Source organism: Sturnus vulgaris, chromosome 8 (assembly GCF_052056855.1).
Source record: "Sturnus vulgaris isolate bStuVul1 chromosome 8, bStuVul1.hap1, whole genome shotgun sequence".
Taxonomy (NCBI): domain Eukaryota; kingdom Metazoa; phylum Chordata; class Aves; order Passeriformes; family Sturnidae; genus Sturnus; species Sturnus vulgaris.
In genome coordinates this window covers 1,527,260-1,546,190 of record NC_142250.1, presented here as the reverse complement: position 1 = coordinate 1,546,190, position 18,931 = coordinate 1,527,260, and the positions used below count along the sequence as shown (strand labels likewise).

Genomic DNA, 18,931 nt, shown 5'->3' with positions numbered 1-18,931 from the left:
AAGAGATGTCACCAGAGAAATTCTGTAAAAGGTGCAAATATTTAAGAGAAAAAGATGATGTGACAACTGGGAGAATGTTGAGGTTTAAAGGTGCAAATGAACTACTACAGGGCTAATGAAGAAAACAGACCTTGAGTACTTTATACCAGTAAGTATTTTTAAAAACTCAATAAAGCTAGGCACATAAAGCTCATTGCTGAATTCCTTTGTGTCTTAGTATATCTATGCAAGATGTTCTGTTTAGTTTTGCAATGCAAGTTTTTTTGCTGCTTTCCTAAACAGTATGTACACATGGGGCACCCTTCCCTACATTATGAGGGTGGACAAAGTATCTTCTTGAAATATCCTGCCTGTAGCTAAGAGCAGTAATAGCCCGTCTATGTGATTATTGATTTTTCTAGTCTGTGGTGAGACTCTAGAAACTTGATGACTTTCAGCTGTTAGTGCAGTTGCAATGCTGTTCTGTGTGAAATCAGTAAATTAGGTTCCTACAGCTGGAGCTGTTAGCACAGTATGGTTGCTGTGGTGGGAGGAGGCTTTTCCTGAGCAGAAACACAAAAGAATACAAATTGGGTGGAGAAAATGGCATCAACAGTGACTTAAAAACCTGCTTCAATAACTCACAGAACAGTTGCCTTTCCATTAGAAGCATACAAAGAATGACTTCAACAAAAAAAAATATTAATTTTGCAGGTATATTACAAAAGGTAACAAGGCTTGAAGGCTTTCTGCTATAAGGACTTAATGTTTTGTAGCAGAAATCTATTTTTTAGTTATTAGCTAGAATTAATATTGTAGCAGCCATTTCTCAAATATATAAATGATGCAGTGATCAAACAGCAACACGAAGTTTTTTTGACTCTGACACATGCTTAATTTTAAGGATTATGATCTATTAAAGGGAAAAAGGAGTAGTTTCTCTTGAAGGAAATCTGACACAAGCAGGAAGCAAAAATATTCTGGCAATTTCTTTGGAAAGTGATTCCTTTTACTTGTGCAAGTATTGAGATCTGTTTGAGTGGTTTCCCTTGTGTTAGAAGACTATTTAGAAATGTATATTGGTATGTGAAATACTTGAGGTCCAGGTCAAGAGGCATGAGGCAAAAAGGTGAAGAGGTGAGCAACTGCAGAAAAATAAGAGAAAAGCTGATAGCATGAACTTTCTCACCGGTGTCACCAGGCGTCAGGTGTGCACTCTCCCCTTGCTCCATGCACCAGCATTCAGAGAGTGCACTTGTGGTTTTTTGTGTTTAAGAGCTGAAGACAAAAGGTCAAATGCCTGCTGGAAAGCCTTATACAGCACATTCAACACAGGCATTGCAGAAAATCTAAAAAATTGTCAAAAATCTTTACAGCTGCAAAACGCTACTATGTTTGACCTTTCTAGAACCGCTGATTTTTCCTCTTTTTTTCAGTGTTCCCCTTCTGACGCATTATGAAACTTGCATGTAAATCATCATACTGGTTATTTTTTTTTTTCTGGGTGTGAAACCGTAATTATAGGCAAAGTAAATACCGATGTTCTAGCACGAAGTAGCTATTTAAATGGCTAAACACAAAAATCGACGCGTTTTACAATACAATATAATTAGGGCTCTTTAGGTTTTGTGCGCCCATAGGTCTGAGTGAGTGGATGACAGTTTTTAAGGATCAGCAAGCACTAACAAGGGGTGCCCCGGAGCACGCAGAGGGTGCGAAGCGGCTCCTGCAGTGGCTCTGGCGGGGCTGGCCCGGCCTTTCCCGCGGGGAGGCTGCGTTGGGGCGGCCCGGGCCGGGCCGGGCGCTGACGCGATCCGCAGGCGCCGCGCCGTGCCCGGCCGTGGCTCGGCGGGGCCGCCCCCAGCTCCGCCCCTGCGGCGCGGCGGGGGCACCGCGCTGCCCCAGCGCCGCCGCTCGCCGCCTGAGGGAGCCGGCACGGCCCGGCCCGGCCCTGCCCCATGGCTTCCCCGGCGGCGGCGGGGCCCGGAGCCGCGCTGCCCCCGGCCGCGGCGCGCCGAGACTTCTACTGGCTGCGCTCCTTCATCGCCGGAGGTGGGTGCCCCTGGGCGGGCGGGCGGACTTCGGTGTCGCTGTCCCCGGTGAAAGTGCCGCCGGGTCTTGTCACCCTGACGAGCGGGGAGCACGCTTTTCCTTTTTCTCTAATGGGCTAACGCGGGTGGCGCGGTGCACGGCCGTGACTCGCACGTGTGTCAGAACCAGCGAGGAGCTCCGGTCAGCCGCCAATTGATTGTTCCCAGAGCCTAAACCCTCTAACTCTCTATTATCCCCGTCCCCAGACTGTTGAGGCTCCTGTTGAGAAGGTGAAGGTGGTGGTGAAAGGGGCGAGACACAACGCCACATTAATAACCTTTTAGAGGAAAAGCCTACTTACTGTTCCTATGAGGTGTTGTCTCAGCTCTCTGATTTGCCGGGGCTAGGAGAAGGTTGTGTTTGTTTAAAGTTTTTACATCATGCCGCACTCGCTGTTGGATCTCGCTCCCTGAAGTAGCACGGGGTACACGGCAGATGCATAGCCCACCTCCTTGGGAAGATCAGCAATGGCTGTTTCCCGCAAAAGGGAAGGAGGAAACAAGATAGAAAACTCTTGAGTAACTTCAGGAAAGTTCCTTTTGCAGTGACCTTAGCAGCCGAGACAGACAGTGGCCTGGGTTTTTATAAACAGGAAAAGTAGCTTAAATGTTTTGCTAAGGCTTCAAGGGCTTTGTAACATCTACTAGAAACTGTTTACTTGTCATTGGCGCTTTTTCCAGTTCCTGACTGAGTTAACTACATTAGAAAAATCCCTTATTTAACTGCTAACCTCAAGAGCTCTTTTCATCCTGTCTGTCACTTTTCTGTTTCTCTCTTGGAAAGGTGTTGCAGGATGTTGTGCCAAAACAACTACTGCACCACTGGATCGAGTAAAGATTTTGCTGCAAGCTCATAACCACCATTACAAACATCTAGGTAAGATGGCTGCAACGTGCCTAATTTTTGGTTTTAAATGCAGTGTGTGTGGTTTGGGTATATTAATTTATTCAGTGATGAGGCTGATAAAAAAGGTGCTCATCAGACAGAAGGCTCTATCTGTGTGGTCAGGTTGTGTACCATGTTTTGTTACTGTTTGAGAAGAAAAACAAAGCCTTGTGTAAGTTGTGGTATCAGTCAATGTGTTAGAGATTGAGGTGTCAGAATAATCCTCAATAAGGCGTGCAAGAGCTAGGCTTGATCTTCTGCTTACAGAAGCCAGCAGGAGATGGGTAATCATAACTTCAAAGCTTGGATCATTTCAGTGAAAACTGAACTGGCAGTGGCCGTGGGGGATCCCCGCTTTTCAGACAGAGGCGTGGCTGGTGGGAATTGGAGGAGCAGAGGGTTTGTGCCTGGTGTGAGGTGCAGGTGGTCTGTGCTCGGTGTCTGTGTTGCATCATGGTGAGAGAGCCAACTCATGTGGCCAGAGCTGTTCTCTGCGGGCTCTAACAGTGCCCTCGTGTGCAGAGTATTTGAGCCATTTATGTCAGATGGTACTGAAACATGTCATAACTTTTGCTCCAAAATTGAAGTGTTGCAATTGTCAGGGGGGAAAAAAAAAATATTTTGAGTTGGCTAATTTTGCACATAACTAAACTTGTTATTAACTTAGACACTAAAGATAATGTAAGAAAGTAAATCATCACTAAATCATAAAATTCAGTAGATATATATATTCACTGTGGCAAAAAGGGAAACACAAGCAATGTTTTTTAGTAACACAGACACAAGTATGCACGCAAGTCTAAGAATTGAAGGGTAAAATAACTGGTTTGACTGAGATTTTAAAACTTCATTTTCAATTTGCTTTGTACTGTGCCATGGCTGGCAAGTAAAACATTATGCCCTTCCCTGTTTTGGGAGTCTGATTATTTGAACTGTGTCTGACTTGAATGTGTGTCCATGTAGGCAAAAAAAGAGAACTATATGGGGAGGTACCTGTAAGTGCAGAGATACCATGGGTCAGTCCATCAAAGTCCTCAGCATGTGTTTTTATACCCTTGCATTGTGGAGCTTGTGCCATGTGGATCTCTGGTGTGTTCTAGGAAATAGAAACAGTAACTCATCATGGCAGCCTAGAGAGAAATTCTAGTCTTGGCCTAAGTAAGTTCAGAGGCATGTAACAAGCATGACATCTTAAAAGTAAATTTACTATTAAGTATATGATAATATAGTCATATACAATGATATAGTGACAAGGTGCACTAATCTATTAATATTCTTAGAATCCCAGAAACAAATATACTTGTTTTGTTTAAACTTTGAATGAAAGTTTGTCAGCCACTCTTTTTTCCTACCTGAAAGCAAGATGTTTTTCATTTGCTGCTCTTATGTAGTAGTTGCATATGAATTAAAATTGTTTGACTATCGCAGTTAATTCTTTCAAAGATTCAGACTAAAAGTGAATTTGATAGCAACTATGCATAGCTAATGTTTATTGTAAAAATGTAGGTTTTGCCCAGACTTTGGGTGATCTTGCATTTTCTCACCGATTAACAGGAAGTAGGATTGCTTCTTGTTGCAGCAACTGAGATAAAGAGTGTGGGATGTTTATGTTGTGATTAATGGGTGCCTTCAACATGTTTACTTGATTTCCTCAATGATGGCATTTAAGCTGTAATTTAGCATGTAGCAATATCAGATTGTTCTGCCATGGTTTTAGATTTTAAAGTAGTATTTATTTATTTAGAATTGACTGAATTGTAAGTCAGCCAGTTGCCTCCCTTGTGTTGCTGGCATTAGGCTGCTGTGGGTGGGTAGTGGCATCACAGTCCAGGCAACTCCTGGGGCCTGAGTGCAGAGGTTCAGAGTCTGGGAGATGAGAAAACTGATCAGACTTTACCTTAAGGCTCTCTTCTGGCAGTGTTTGGGCAGTCCAAGTGGATTTGCCACAGTTACATGAGCAACCTGCTGCAGTGTTAGCTTTACAGTAGCATTTCCTTGGTTTTTTTCCTTCCCCACAGTGTTAAATACAGTTTTTTTGTATTGCTGCAGGAGTATTTTCTACGCTGTGTGCTGTCCCCAAAAAGGAAGGTTACCTTGGGCTCTATAAAGGAAATGGGGCGATGATGATAAGAATCTTTCCATATGGCGCTATTCAGTTTATGGCATTTGACCAATATAAAAAGGTAGCTACATTTATTTTCCTTTTCTTTTTCTGCCTGCAATGAATATAGACTGGTTGAGTGAATGAAACTAACACTGAAATTTCTGTCTTATTAATTAGCTGGACATCTTTTCTAAGGTTGCTTATTTTTATCAGAATTTACTCATTAAAAATACCAGGGCAACAGGGAAGGTCTTATAACGTTGCTTAAGAAAAAAGAAATTCCCACTGATTTCTAAATGTTTGTATTGTTGAGAATAATACCTTTTCTTTTAATGAAAACAAAAGGTAATTTAAAGTCTACTGCAATTTGTATTGCTATGAGGTAGCCCTTTGTGAATAATGTAGGAGCAAAATGTGAAATGAAACAACTTTATTGTATTTATGTTGGGATTCTTAGTGCTTCATGGATAAAATGACTTAAACTTGAAAGTCTGTTATATTTGACCTGACAAATTATGTCAGGCTGTAGATAAAAATGACCTTGAAGATAAAAATGCTCATTTTAGGGTTCTGTAAGATTTGTGGATTCTTTTCTGTTTTCTTGCATTTACCCTTTCATAATCTTTGCAACATCTCATGGAGGTCTGTTGTTAGCATGAATGTGTTTTTAAGCATTGCTGTTTGTGGTAAAAAACACCATTTTGCTATTAGAGAGGAGAAATTTCATGTTTGAAAGGACAGATTTAGTACCCAGCCAAGTAAATGGTACAATATTTACCGAGGACAGTGGGATTGAAATTGTGATTCCCTTCCCTAAGAGTGAATTTCAGAAGACTGATACAAAGAAATTACTGTAATGGGTTTTGTAGGTTCATTTCTTTTGTGCTGTTGATCTGTGCATGTTTTATGTTGTGTGGAACAAAAGACTGCATGCCATGCTTTATAATTGAAGTGATTTATGAATCTGCGATTTCAAAAAAGCAGTTAGCATCATAGCACTTTCTTTTACTTATTAATTGACCAGAAACCTTAATAATATTTTGCATGGATATGTAAAAGAAAAAGAACTCTTAAAGGAGGAAGGTACAAAATGATCTTTATAGCAGAAAGTGAAAGTCTTAGTTATTCGATAAAAGTCTGGAAACTAATTTCTAGCTTCCTTCCAGGCTGTAATTAACTTAGCAAGTTCTTGCTCTGAAATGTTGTCCTTTTTCTCTTCCTTTTTATTTCTCCTTTTTTTCTTTTTCTTATTTTTCTTTTAATCCAGTTAAAATCTTTATGGGAGTGTTTCACATGATGTGCATGTAAGAAAAATTGACTCTTCTTACTTTTCAACTTTGTTCAGTGTCCTTTGCTCTCTACATACTCAGTTTGCCTTGTTTAACACACATTAATGATAACTAAATAAACAATTAATCTAGTTTCTGAAGTGAACAGTACAAATACTTTCAACTCATTGTTTTGACTGGTTAGTAGAAATTTAGTGCTTTCATGTTTTTAATAAGAAATTGGAAACAGCAGCAGTTTTAAAAAATTCTAACAGTAATTAAATGTTCTGGATTGAATTTGTAGCATTGTAAATTTCTTGGAAACTGCTGCAGAGTTTGCACTAATGTGCTAATAAACTTTGTGCTGTGTTTCCCTGTCTTTTCTGATACCTGACTACTGTAAATGTTCCATATTGTGTAGGTAATAAAGAAACAGCTTGGGATTTCTGGGCATGTGCATCGATTAATGGCTGGATCCATGGCAGGTATAGTTTTGTACTTGGATTTCAGAACTTTTTTGCTGAGAAGTTAATATTCATTCAGAGGGTGATTTGATGTGGTGTTGGGTCAAACTCCTGCAAATTGGTATTAAGCAAATATACTAGTAAATGGTTAATTTAATGTGGTTGCCTAATGGAAATGTTTGTCTAAGAGTATTCTTTAAAAAATATTTGTGCAAGTGGTAAATTCTGTGCTATGTTGTGAAGCACAATTTTTTTATAGTCTTTTGTTATAGCATTTGAAAAGTGTAAAAACCAGTGTCATCAATATGAAGTATCAAGCAGCAGGTTCTAGTAGAATTAGCTCATCAGCCCCTCTGCTGCTAGGTTGAATATAAGCCCACAGAAATAGAACTGTAGTTTCTTTGGATTTGCCAGAAATGTCTGTGCTTTCCCATGTCCAGTGCAGGATTGTCATGATGCTCTTTAGATCATATTTGTGAATGTTAAAATATCTCAATTAGTGCAATAGCAGCAGAAAAATCCAGTAAACTGCCAGTGTATAGTATGGTTATATATTTGTTTTCCTCTTACTAAGTCATTGAGTCTAAAGTAGCTAAGAAAAAAACAGGGGAAGGTAAGTAATAGTGGACTGAGTTTTAATTGAAGTGATTCTTCATGTGCTTTTAATTTGCAAAACAGGCTCAGTACTGTCTAGTGGCAGTCCTTAAATAGTTATGGGTATTCGTATTTAGCTTCTAATGGAAAAAAATACTGGCATTTTTTAATACTACCTTTAGTTAAACTAGGAAGATCTCATTAAAATATTCTGGTTTTGTGTGGTGTCAGAGGAAAAAGGAGGAGAATGAAATTAAACAATGAGAGTCCTAAAAACTGACAAAACCTGTTTGCTAAGATATGTTCCAGATCTTGGCTGGCTTTCTATCTGAAAAGTCAAAAAACGCCCTAAATCCATAGATGGGTTTTTTCCCCCCACCTTCATTTTTTTTTCCCTTTCCCCTGGCTTTAACTATTCTAAGGAATATTTTGCAATTCACTTTCCCCCCTCAAAAGATTATTGTTATTAGCTTTTCCAGGAGCTTTGTCGGAGACTGGGAACCTGACTTGGGAGGTGCTGTGAAAACACTGAATAATCAGCTTAACCAGTTAGTGTTGGATGGGGTGGAATTCTTCCTGTAAATAAATTAATAGCATCTGGCATTGTTGTAAGCACCTTACTGGTTAAATCTGGTTTGTGTGGTTAGAGTAACAGAAATAAATTAATATACAGAGCTAGCTAATAAATTAATATACAGAGCTATCTGGCAACCACGATCTGCTTTGTGTGGTGTGTTTAAGCACAATATACTTATATATACACAATATATACAATATATAATTTTCATTTTTAGAACCCCAAAAGAGAGGAACTGAGCTTGACTTGGGGGTGAAATGAACCCAGCAGTCAAGTGTATAAATACAGTGTGACATGTGTCTCACTAGTTGTTTACTAGGTGGCATTACCTGCACCTTGGGATATTCTTTAGATAACAGAGGCACTGGCTTTATCTTAAGTGTGTCAAGGAGATACAGGGGAGGAAGGAGGCACTAAGAAGAGCAGAGAGTTTGAAATCTGGTACAGAAGTTTTCTAGGTTTGCAAACAAAAAAAGAAAAAAATTAAAAGCAGTTGGTAATATTTCTTGCTTTCCTTTCTGTTCTGGCTCCAATAAAGGATGTTTTTCTGTTTCTTCTACACTTCCACATCTCACTAAAGGAGATGATGGAAAACCTGCACAAATCCCAGTGTTGATGCAGAGGGGTCTTCATAGGCTGCAGTATTAAGAAGCTGAGAATAGATAATAATAGATAACCTGTATTTCCTTGAACTTTTTGTCCCCTCTGCACCACCTAGCCAGGCAGCTGTCTGCTTTCACTTCTCTGTACCCACTGTACTTACATCTTGTTTATGTCAGTGTTTCCAACGTGACTAGTGGTCAACAGACCTGAATCGGCTTCGAAGTGGTGGGAAACATGTCAGTGTCTTCTGTAAGTGATAAACAGGATCAAAAGTATATCCACAGGGGAAAACAAGGCACTGAGGATGGGGGCAGTGGAGGGAGAGAAAAGAAAAGCCTATTGTAATGTATATATTTAAGGAGACCAAGTTAAAGTTACTGTGGAAACTCTAACTCTGAATTTCCTGAGTCTTGTGTGATTCAAATTTCAGCTGTAACACTTCATTAACAGATAAGCAGTGTATAGCTGCTTTTAAGGAAAGACAGAGCTGGGCAGAAGAGAAATCACAGAGGTTGGTGGCTTTTAGGAAAGAAAATTATCAAATAACAAAAATGAACAAGCAGCATTAAATAAAACATCACAGGATGATTTTACAAATTAATTTTTTTTCAAGTTTTCAAATACAAAAATTCAAATTATACCACAGAAACGTGTATTTCCTCCTCTGCACTTGATTAACTTCAAAATAACAAAGCCAAAAAAGACTAGATGTTATCTAGAATAAACTCAAGTCCCATTAAACCAATACAGGAAGTATGTTTTTGTTTTTTAGCTTTTTACTTTTACTAAAAGTGATTCGAAAATAGTACTGACCTAGTACTATCTAGGAGGATATTGGCTGTCTCAATTTTAAATAGTATGTAATTAACAGTTACATACTTGAAACAGAATTTAAAAAAATGTGGTCTAGTTCTTCAGATGTCTTGTGGAGGGAAGCAGAATTACATACTGGACATAAAGAAATATCAGGACTGGTAAATTGGGCATTCCTTAATCTGTCTGATGAATATTTTTTGTCATGAGCAGTTTCTCTGTATGTAGTTTCTGAAACTTTTTGTTCAGGAGATGCTACTTGGATAAATGAATCTTTTTGTTAGCTAAGGAGCAAGTCTTCTTCAGTTCAAGGCTGTGTCTTGTGCTTATCACTTTTGCAGCTTTATTCCTCTGAATCTCCTGGCATGCTTAATTTGATCTCTGGAGCTACTGATAAAGTACAAAGAGCATGATACAGAGATCATAAAAACTTGCATACCAGCTGTGTTTGCAATGTAAATGTTTTTCACTCGTGTTTTTTTTTTTTTTTTTTCTTGCTCCAGATAGTTTATTTTTATTTCCAAAGAAACAAAATTGCTAAGAACAGAGGGATAGTAGGAAAATTGGGAGACAGATGAATCCCTGTAGAGCTAATCTCATAGTTAACTCCCAAAGCCTGGGGAGCAAATCAGGGACAGTCTAATGTGCTTCAGTCACTGCATCTTTAGTCAGTGTAACCCAGTGTCTTGTCCCCAAGAGTGGTCAGAAAGTGCTTGAGGACAACATGGGAAGTGAAGAATGGTGTTTGCTGGCTTCTGAGCCAGCACTGGCAGTGGAAAAGTGTGCTGGTTTTGAGGAAGTGGCTCTTTGAAGGGAGTGTATGATTATTTCAGATCAGATGTGGGAGTTGCTGTATGTATCTCTGAACTGTTGATACACTTTTGAATCTGTCCTGTTTAACTTACCCCAGGAGAGATTTTTGGCTTAGCTGTCATTAATGGGAATAGATTTTGCTTTTTCAAGCCTGGGACTGAGCCTTAAGATGCTGTAGTCTGACTTGTCATAGCATAGTATTTAGGGAGCAGAGGTGAGATGAGTAGACTTCACCATCATGACTGTGTCCCACAGCTGCCTGCCATTCCTCTTGGAAAGGACAGTGTCTCTCTTGAGCCCCAAAAGAAATCTTGATCCCTTGTGTGTACATTTTCCTTATATGAGCAGTAAAGCAGTAACATGACTCTCCTAGTTGCTACATGGCAGCATATATTGTGGCAGGTATCTCCTTTTTATTTGTTTCTTTTTTTTTCAGAATTTCATGGCTAGAGCATTTTAAGAATAAAAATTTTAAAAGTTTCTATTTAAATCCTTACTATATACAGATTTTTCCTGTTTCATCTGTGGTTTTTAAATTTTTTTAAATTGTACTATTTTCAGACTGTGTTCACTAAGTAGTGCATTCACCAAGCTCTTGGTTGGTCTGTTGCCAGCCTTTCTTCAGAGGAAGTTCCTGCACAGACATCAGTGCATGATTGGAAAGAGAACAGGGGGTCAAGTCTGTTTTCTGAAGTGGGATGACTTTCCTGTGCATTCTTAAGCTCTGTACAAGTGCTTTTGGCCCCACCTTAATTTTTTTAAAGTGCTTGAATTAATCTATTTTATGGTATTTCTGGACATCCTAGGGAATCCACTAGGAAAAGGCTTTAGACTGAGGGATTGCATTTCATGCAAGTCAGTGGAAACAGTCTTGAAGTTGCTTTAGTGTTTTGCAGCTTCCAACTTTTGAATCCTGTGGGTGAGACAACTTCAGAAATAAACTGCAGATGTCTGCTTTTTGTTCAGAGATCTTGTCCAAGATCTCGATAAGAGGTGTTTTTGTCTTCTAAAATGAATTACTGGTGGGATAATCCAGAATCCCACAACCTTGGCTCTCAATTGACAGTTGACCAGTGTCAGATTTTTGGATAGCTCACTTAGGGTATTTTTTTTTTCCTCACTATCTAATCCTGATACCTTTCAGATCAGTCAGTTTATCAGAGTGGTGTTTTTTGTTTGTTTTTGTTTGTTTTTTAACTCCAGGCATAAAAGTTATGAAGAGCTTGTTTGCAGGAGCTGTGTTTGGATTTTGTTGTTGCTTTTTTTTCTCCCCCGTTATGGATTTCTCTTGGCCTTGAGGAAAGGAAGGGAGATAATACAGCTACAAAAAGAGACGTCATTAAGAGACTATTAAAACTTAAGAGGAAATGATAATTTCCTGCCCACATAAAAAGTGTGCCTATCTTCTATAGGACCAATTTTTAAAAGTTACATTTGGCTAAATCAGAGCAGTTGCTAGAAAACGGTGCCAATAGCAAAGGTTTTTACATTCTTTTTTGCCTTTTCCCAGATTTTTTTTTTTTTTTTGGTATGTGTGTGTGACTGGGATGTACCATCAGAAAATGACCACCGTTGTTAGTCAATAGTTTTAACTATTGCCTCCAAAGAATTTGTCAGCCATTGAGAGGTTTACCTCAATACCTAGCAGTTGGAAAGATTTCGTTACTCGGGGAACTGTTAGAATTGTTGTTTTCTGTACTGGAGTTGTGTTTCCAAAACTGCAAGTTGGTCAGCATTTAAGCTGTTTTGAAGCAGCTCATAACTGGATGAGTCCTAGGATCTGATTTTTTTTTTCCTCTTTTATTTTGCATCTTAAGTCCAGAAAGCTTTTCTGCTCAATTTTAAAACAGAAATGTTGATGTAACATGAACTATTAAAATGCAGTAATGCAACACAGTTAAGTACTTCTCATCAGTATGAGCCTGGTTCTATTTTAGATGTAATTACAATATATTTAGTGTGTCATTAGAATATGTTTAGTATTTTCAGATACAGCAGATAGATACATGTATTTCTACCCAGTAATCACACCAAATTCTGGCAGAACCTTTTTGGAATAAAACATATAAATTGGGTGCTTTGAATTTTTTTTAATATGGGAGGATTAGGTTTCATGGTTGCAATCCTGTAAAGCTGATGTACTTGACTAGCCTGATTCTTAGGAGCTATGAATTTCAATAAGATTGCTCAGGTGAACACATTCAGGCCCATAAATCTTGGAAAATCTAAGCCTAGGTGTGCTGCTTCAGTGAACACCAAGTATAAAAGATAAATCCTTTGTGTGTTGCTGGAGTTCCTGTTTACTGATTGTAAGTGACTTGAAGTGTTTCTTTAACAAAATAGTTTGTACATGCTATTGTATTCACGGGCAGAAAAGGAAATTATACTTTTCAAAATAATCCTAGAATCAGATAAGGTGTAGGTGAGTTTTGTTTGCTTGTTTTGTTTTTGTTTTTAATAAAGGTATTACAGCAGTGATTTGTACTTACCCTCTTGATATGGTTAGAGTTCGCCTGGCGTTCCAAGTAAAAGGGGAACACAAGTACATGGGAATTATCCATGCATTCAAGATGATTTACACAAAGGTATTTTTTCTTTTAATCTTCAGTTCTGTCAAAGCAAAGTATGCTCTTTAAAATAATGTTGCACTGCATTGAACATAATGGCTCGGTGCAAAATAACATGACTTCATTGCGTGCACTTTGAATTTTTTAATGTAAAAAGTTATTTGGATACTGCTTTTGATTTAGGCTGGTGAGCTGTAGCTAAGGCTCATGTAAGTGGGAGGTCAGAAGCTCCTTTTCAAGAAAAGTAGTAATGTTACCAAAAAGATCTGGGGAGGAGGGCTATGAATAATGCATAGATGTTTCCAGTTATGATGCTGGGTGTAGATTTTTCCCTTCATTTTCATGTTTCTCCTATGGAGCCAGGCAGCTGTCCCTCCAATTCTTCAGGCACGGGATACAGAACATGCCATGAGGTCCTTGGTGGTAGATGATGCTAGTCAGATTGCTGTCATGGGACTAGTCTGTATGTATTTCTTGCCACAAATGCTGCTGTGTTTTTTCTTTCAAAGGAAGGGGGTTTGAGTGGATTCTACAGAGGGCTGATGCCAACTGTGGTGGGAATGGCACCATATGCAGGTAAGTTCAAGCCAGATGTGGCAGTCCTTCAGCAGTCCTGTGCATTACTAAATCTGTTTAAATATATTTGCACAGCTAGTTAATTAGCTTCTGTCCAAATCATCTTCAATGATGCTCCTTAAAAAGTGTCTTCAATAGTCAAAGCCTAGCTTTTGTGCAATTTGGAGCTGGGAGCGAGAAAGGTAAACTAGTGGTTGTGTTGTACTTCCCAGTTTTCCCCCAAGGAAACATGGAGGCTGTTTGTCTCCAACAGGCAGATCCTTGGGAGCGGGCCTGGGTAAATGGAGCCTCAGAGGCTCCGTGTTGGCTCCATCTCCTGGTGGCTTTTCTGTAAATACTCCCGCATGTAAAACAGTGGTGATGTGGCACAGAGCAGAACAGCCCGACTAAACGACTCCTTTTTAAAAGCTGAGAGATGTTCCTCAGTTAGAAAGATCTTAGGAGCAAGGAGAGATTCCTGACAACAATCCAGTAACTTAAAACTCACAGTCTAGCTTATTGAATGTATTCTTGTAGTGTTATGTATAAACACAAATTCATTGGGACAGAAGTTACTGTAATGTTCAAAATATTATTTATCTGTTTTTCTGCTTAAGAGAAAACTTCCAAAAGAACTGGAAAATAGTTTCGTTTTGTAAATGCAGCTTTCTGTTTATGATGATACGTCAACAAATAGTTTGCTTTTTTAATGAAAGTACATAAAATTAAATTTCCTTTTAGGTTTTTCATTTTTTACCTTTGGTACCTTAAAGAGCATTGGACTTGCTCAAGCACCTAACTTGCTTGGACGGCCTTCATTAGATAACCCTGATGTCTTAGTTTTGAAAACACATGTAAATCTGCTGTGTGGTGGCATAGCTGGAGCAATAGCTCAGACGATATCGTAAGTTTGGGTGTGGGGTTGGTTTCATCTCTGTAGCTGTTCATTCTAAACAAGCTTTTATCTGACACAGTTTTATCTAAGTCTAATTATTAGTAAGGTCTTGAAATTAAACAAATACTGAAATTCAGGTGTTTCCTGTTGCTTCACTTACTAAATATCTATTTAATCTTCAGGGTCTTTTAAGAGTTAACCAGTGAGTCAATTAAACAGGCAAGTCTCCTAAAATCTACTGGAATCTTTTTTAGTAACAATCTTGTTTCTTAGCTTGCTTGGAAAGCTAAAAAATTTTGACCCTGAACATAATTTTCAGAATTTAATCATTCCAATTTACCTTCAAATCTATGTAACCTGTGAAGCCATAGGATTAAAAAAACTCAAGTCTTAGATATTGTATTTGACATTTTTATTACTTGGCTTGCTTCTTCCTTTCTCACCTTGTCCTTGTTCTATTTTATTTTGTCCATAAAATAAGTTAATTTAATGGACTTATATGGCATGGATTTTTCACTGAATTCACTGCATTGCAAATATCACTGCCTATTAATCCTTAAACTGTTAATTTTATTTTCAATGCAGGTGTCTTCTCCCTTCTGCATTTTACAGACTGTTTGTTTGATACTCTCATCTGATCTCCATGTGTCTTCCTTTCTAATGCCAAATGGAATATGTTAAGAGCTCTGGTTGGCTGGTTTTGGTTGTGTAAGGAGAGTCTCCCTTTTTGGAGAACTTTCTTCTGTGTTGAGAATCTAAGCTGGATTCCTGACTCACTGAAAGGGGAGCTTGGAGGTTGCACGTGGATTTCTTTGTGTTCTTGTTTAAACAACATTCCACCACACGTGTGCTTGAGCTGCTGTTTCAATATGTGCCCTGCAGGTATCCCCTGGATGTAACTCGTCGGCGAATGCAGTTAGGAGCAGTTCTCCCAGACTCTGAGAAGTGCCTGTAAGTGTTTCCTTTGCATCTCTGCTGACTTATTGCGTGTCTGAGCTAACTTCAGTTCCATGTTTTAAACTTGAAAAATAAGAAAACGGCCACCCCCACCTCCGGACCAATACACTGTTGATTTCTTCATGCTTTTAATAAGGGAGTTTCCCCACACATATAAAAGCTGCCATTATCAATCTGGGATTAAAAAAATACCTGAAATAACAATGGCACGCTTGTCAGTCATCTGTATTTGTATTAGTGAAGCCAGTTTTTTTTATATTGTAATGCAACTTGTGCTACCTTTAATATCAGCAAGATCTCTAGAAAGAGATGGAATTCTTCTACTGAAATGAAACTGTTTCAGAGTGTATTTTAATGGTGCAGAATCTGTTCCATAAGATTTTGCCTAATGCAATTTTGAGCTTTTTTGCACTTAAGAGTAATCTCCTACAACCCACACATTGTTGAGGCTCCTCCAGTAGAAGTGGAATCACCATAATAACTTAAAAATCATAATAGTATTAAATCAGCTCTCATTTTGAGAAACTTTCTGAATTTCAAATTACCTCAATCAAATGCAATTCTGGGACAGTTTTCTCTTGGTTAGTTTTCCATCTTGTGGAATTGTCTGTCTGAATCCAGTGCAATTCACTGTGAACCTCCTGCACGCAAAGTTGGATCCTACCAAGAGCAGCTGAGTGACCTTTCACAAACCTCTGTGTTGCTTAACTGTGAAGGTTCTGTTCTGTTTTCTTTACTAGCCCTTTTTTTTTTTTTTCTTGGCTCTTTTCCACTCCTGATAATTTTAAAATAAAAATGTTGTTCATTGTCCCTGGGGTTTTACTTTCTGCATTTGTGAGGATTGCTTTTACAGGCACCAGGCTTCCCAATTTAACAATTTTATTATGACTATATAGAGCTGTGCCTTGAAGGACAGACACAGGTATATCTTTAGAGGATGAGAGGATAAAGCAAGTAGGAAGTCTCAAAGCTTTGGAACTTGTGGAAGATGCTCTCCAAGAGCACTGTCTTCAATAGCATGGAAATACCAACCATTTCACATCTGTTTGCTTAGTCTCAATACAAGTACGAGAGGAAAGTTCTTTGCATATATTATTTACAAATGTTATGTACTCAGATTATTTGTTGCAGTTAGGCAAGAGAATGAATGGAGCCATTCTGGTATAAAATAGCTTAATATGTCTTGTAGGGCAGGTGTTTTCAGACTGACACTTGTTTAGCTGGGACTGCACTGTCCTTTTTCCAATTCCCAGCCCTTGGGCCCACATTTCTTGTGGAAACTCAGGTTGTCTTTTTAGTCATACGTGGCTTTGTGTGTGAAATGCTGTGGGTTCTTCTCCATGGGTGTCTTCAAACCCAAGTTAAAAATGTCTTGTAGTTAAAGAAAAAGATTTTGATAGTGAATATGTGTATCCACTACTGATTTGAGTTTTTCTTTTTCCAGTACAATGGTGCAGACACTGAAATACGTGTATCAACAACATGGAGTACGAAGAGGACTGTACCGTGGTTTATCCTTGAATTACATCCGTTGTATTCCTTCCCAGGCTGTGGCTTTTACCACGTATGAACTTATGAAACAATTCCTGCACCTCAACTGATTCTTTCTTTTAGAAGACTTTTCTGTAAAACTACACTATCAATGCTCAAATGATGTTGATGAATAAATTACTTGAAGTTTTAAAAAATAGCTTTCTGTTCCTGTGGACCTGCTGTTGGCTGACATTTTTATTTGCCAAAATGTGGTCCAGTTCCTGGAGTCAAAACCAAATGACACATCAAAATAAACAGCAGCTAGCTCTAAACACTTTTTTTTGCACTTAATCTTCTAGGCTTCATTAAATGAATTTTAGGAATGACACAGTTTTGGAGATGACACCCATGTTTTATACGGGTTCCAAGCTGTCAGTTATTTAGCTTTACCACCATTCCAGAAGTTACATGCTGCTGATTATGCTGCTTTTTAAGCTAGTGATTAGACATCTATAATTTAAAAATTCAGTGGAATAAACTGATGATAATGCAATGATTTTTGGCATTCAGATCCTTGCCAGGACTGCAGAAGCTGAGCTTGGCAGACCACACTTTTAAGCAGCCTTTCATTCCTGTTCTGTACAAGTTCTCTATATGCAAGAACAATGCATCTGCCTTCAGACTGCTACACAGGAAAGTCTCTTCAGCCATTTCATTTAGAACCAGCAAGATGTATTTAGCAGTATTAGAAATCTTGCAATCGGGAAACCAATTTCCTGGTGTACATTCTATTCTAAGAAATGCTGTACTACACAAATAAAAGCAGGGGGGAATTTTACAGGGATGAGTGCTAGAAAAATGTGCTTGTGGCAGGTAGTAGGAGCCTAGTCTTAGAAAGCTTTTCTGTGGAGCTGAATGTTCTTGATTTGGTTTATTCAAGGCTGAGTCTGTTATGTACTTCCCAGTACTTGCTGGTGTAAAGAGGATTTTCCCTACCTTAAACCATGGTAAAGAAGAATGCATGCTGCTGCATTTTCTTGTTTAGGCATATGGACCAAGTCCAACCTCATGCAGAAAAGAAAATTAAGATTGTATTGGCGTCTGTAGGTGTGTGTATGTACTGTTCCTGAAATTATAGGATGCAATAGATTATTGCATGTTTGCTTCCTCCTGTAATTCCTTTTCTGGAAGAAATTATTTTATACATGATTTGTGTTGGTACTCTTGATTTTACTCACTTGATTCAGGAAACTGTAAAGCATTTACTTCATGTAAGTTATTTATTTATTGTAAATATTTTAGCATCTTCTAACAATTGGCAATGGTTATGTTAAGTGGTGGATGGTAAGACTGATTTGCTTAATTTTGACAAACTGAATTTTCAGTTATATATTCAATACCAATGTCTGTGGCTCAATTTCCCCCCCAGTTTCTTAAAAATATGTATTTCTTTGAAATTTACAGTGTAGCTATGGACAGAGAATGAAATGTATCTGGATATATTTTATTAAAATTTTTGAACTAATGTCTTTGTGTGATTTGTGTGTGTTGCAGTCAGGAAGAATACATGTTTCTGGAATGATCTGTGCTTGTCCTAGTAGGTAAATATGCACAACGTTGTCATTCTTAATTAAGAGACAACAAATACACTTTTTAATCTGGTCTTTAGTTTCACACAGAAGAAAGCTAGCCACTCTCACAGTGAATTTCTACATTTTAAAGCTCTTGCACTAGAGATAAATCCACTTTATTAGGAAAACTAAAGTGCCTTTCTTTATATTGTTATGCTCTGTGAGCAAGTAAGTTCTTATTCATGTGAATGCTGTTAGGGATTATTAAGTTAAGAGTTTTTCATCTTAATTCTACTACCAGGGATATATTTGAGGAGCATCATGAAAAGTTAAGCAGTTATTACACAGAATAAAGCTGAAGCCAGCATGTTCATGCCTGAGAAGAAGAGAACATAAGTATCTCCTAAATACTTGAGTCTGGTATTGAATGTGAAAAACATACTTACTTGATGGAACTGTGCTGCATTTTCATAATTAGTTTCTCAAAGTAAAATTTGCCAGTGTATGAAAGTCTTTTAATATTAATTCCTGAATTTACACATTTATACTTTGAGAATGCTGATGCATCTGAAAATTGCAAACATTTTTCACATCCTCTGTCAGAACATTTGTGTCCAACTTCCTCCCTAGAGATTCCCCACAGTGGTTGCCTTTTAGATAACTTCAAAACGATATTTAAAGCATATTTTATACTTCATAAACATATTCTGTTGAGATACTTG

At 38.3% G+C, this 18,931-nt stretch overlaps 1 protein-coding gene across 1 annotated transcript; it reads left to right on the top strand.

Annotated features, from left to right (window-relative positions):
- The first annotated feature begins 1,905 nt into the window (after positions 1–1,905).
- On the top strand, positions 1,906–18,163 carry SLC25A16 (solute carrier family 25 member 16). The gene is made up of 9 exons (XM_014883314.2): positions 1,906–2,031; positions 2,854–2,946; positions 5,005–5,138; positions 6,749–6,812; positions 12,655–12,776; positions 13,268–13,334; positions 14,055–14,217; positions 15,091–15,159; positions 16,610–18,163. The coding sequence occupies exons 1-9, from the start codon at positions 1,938–1,940 to the stop codon at positions 16,764–16,766; spliced, it is 963 nt and encodes a 320-aa protein (XP_014738800.1). The 5' UTR covers positions 1,906–1,937; the 3' UTR covers positions 16,767–18,163.
- Positions 18,164–18,931: the final 768 nt, after the last annotated feature.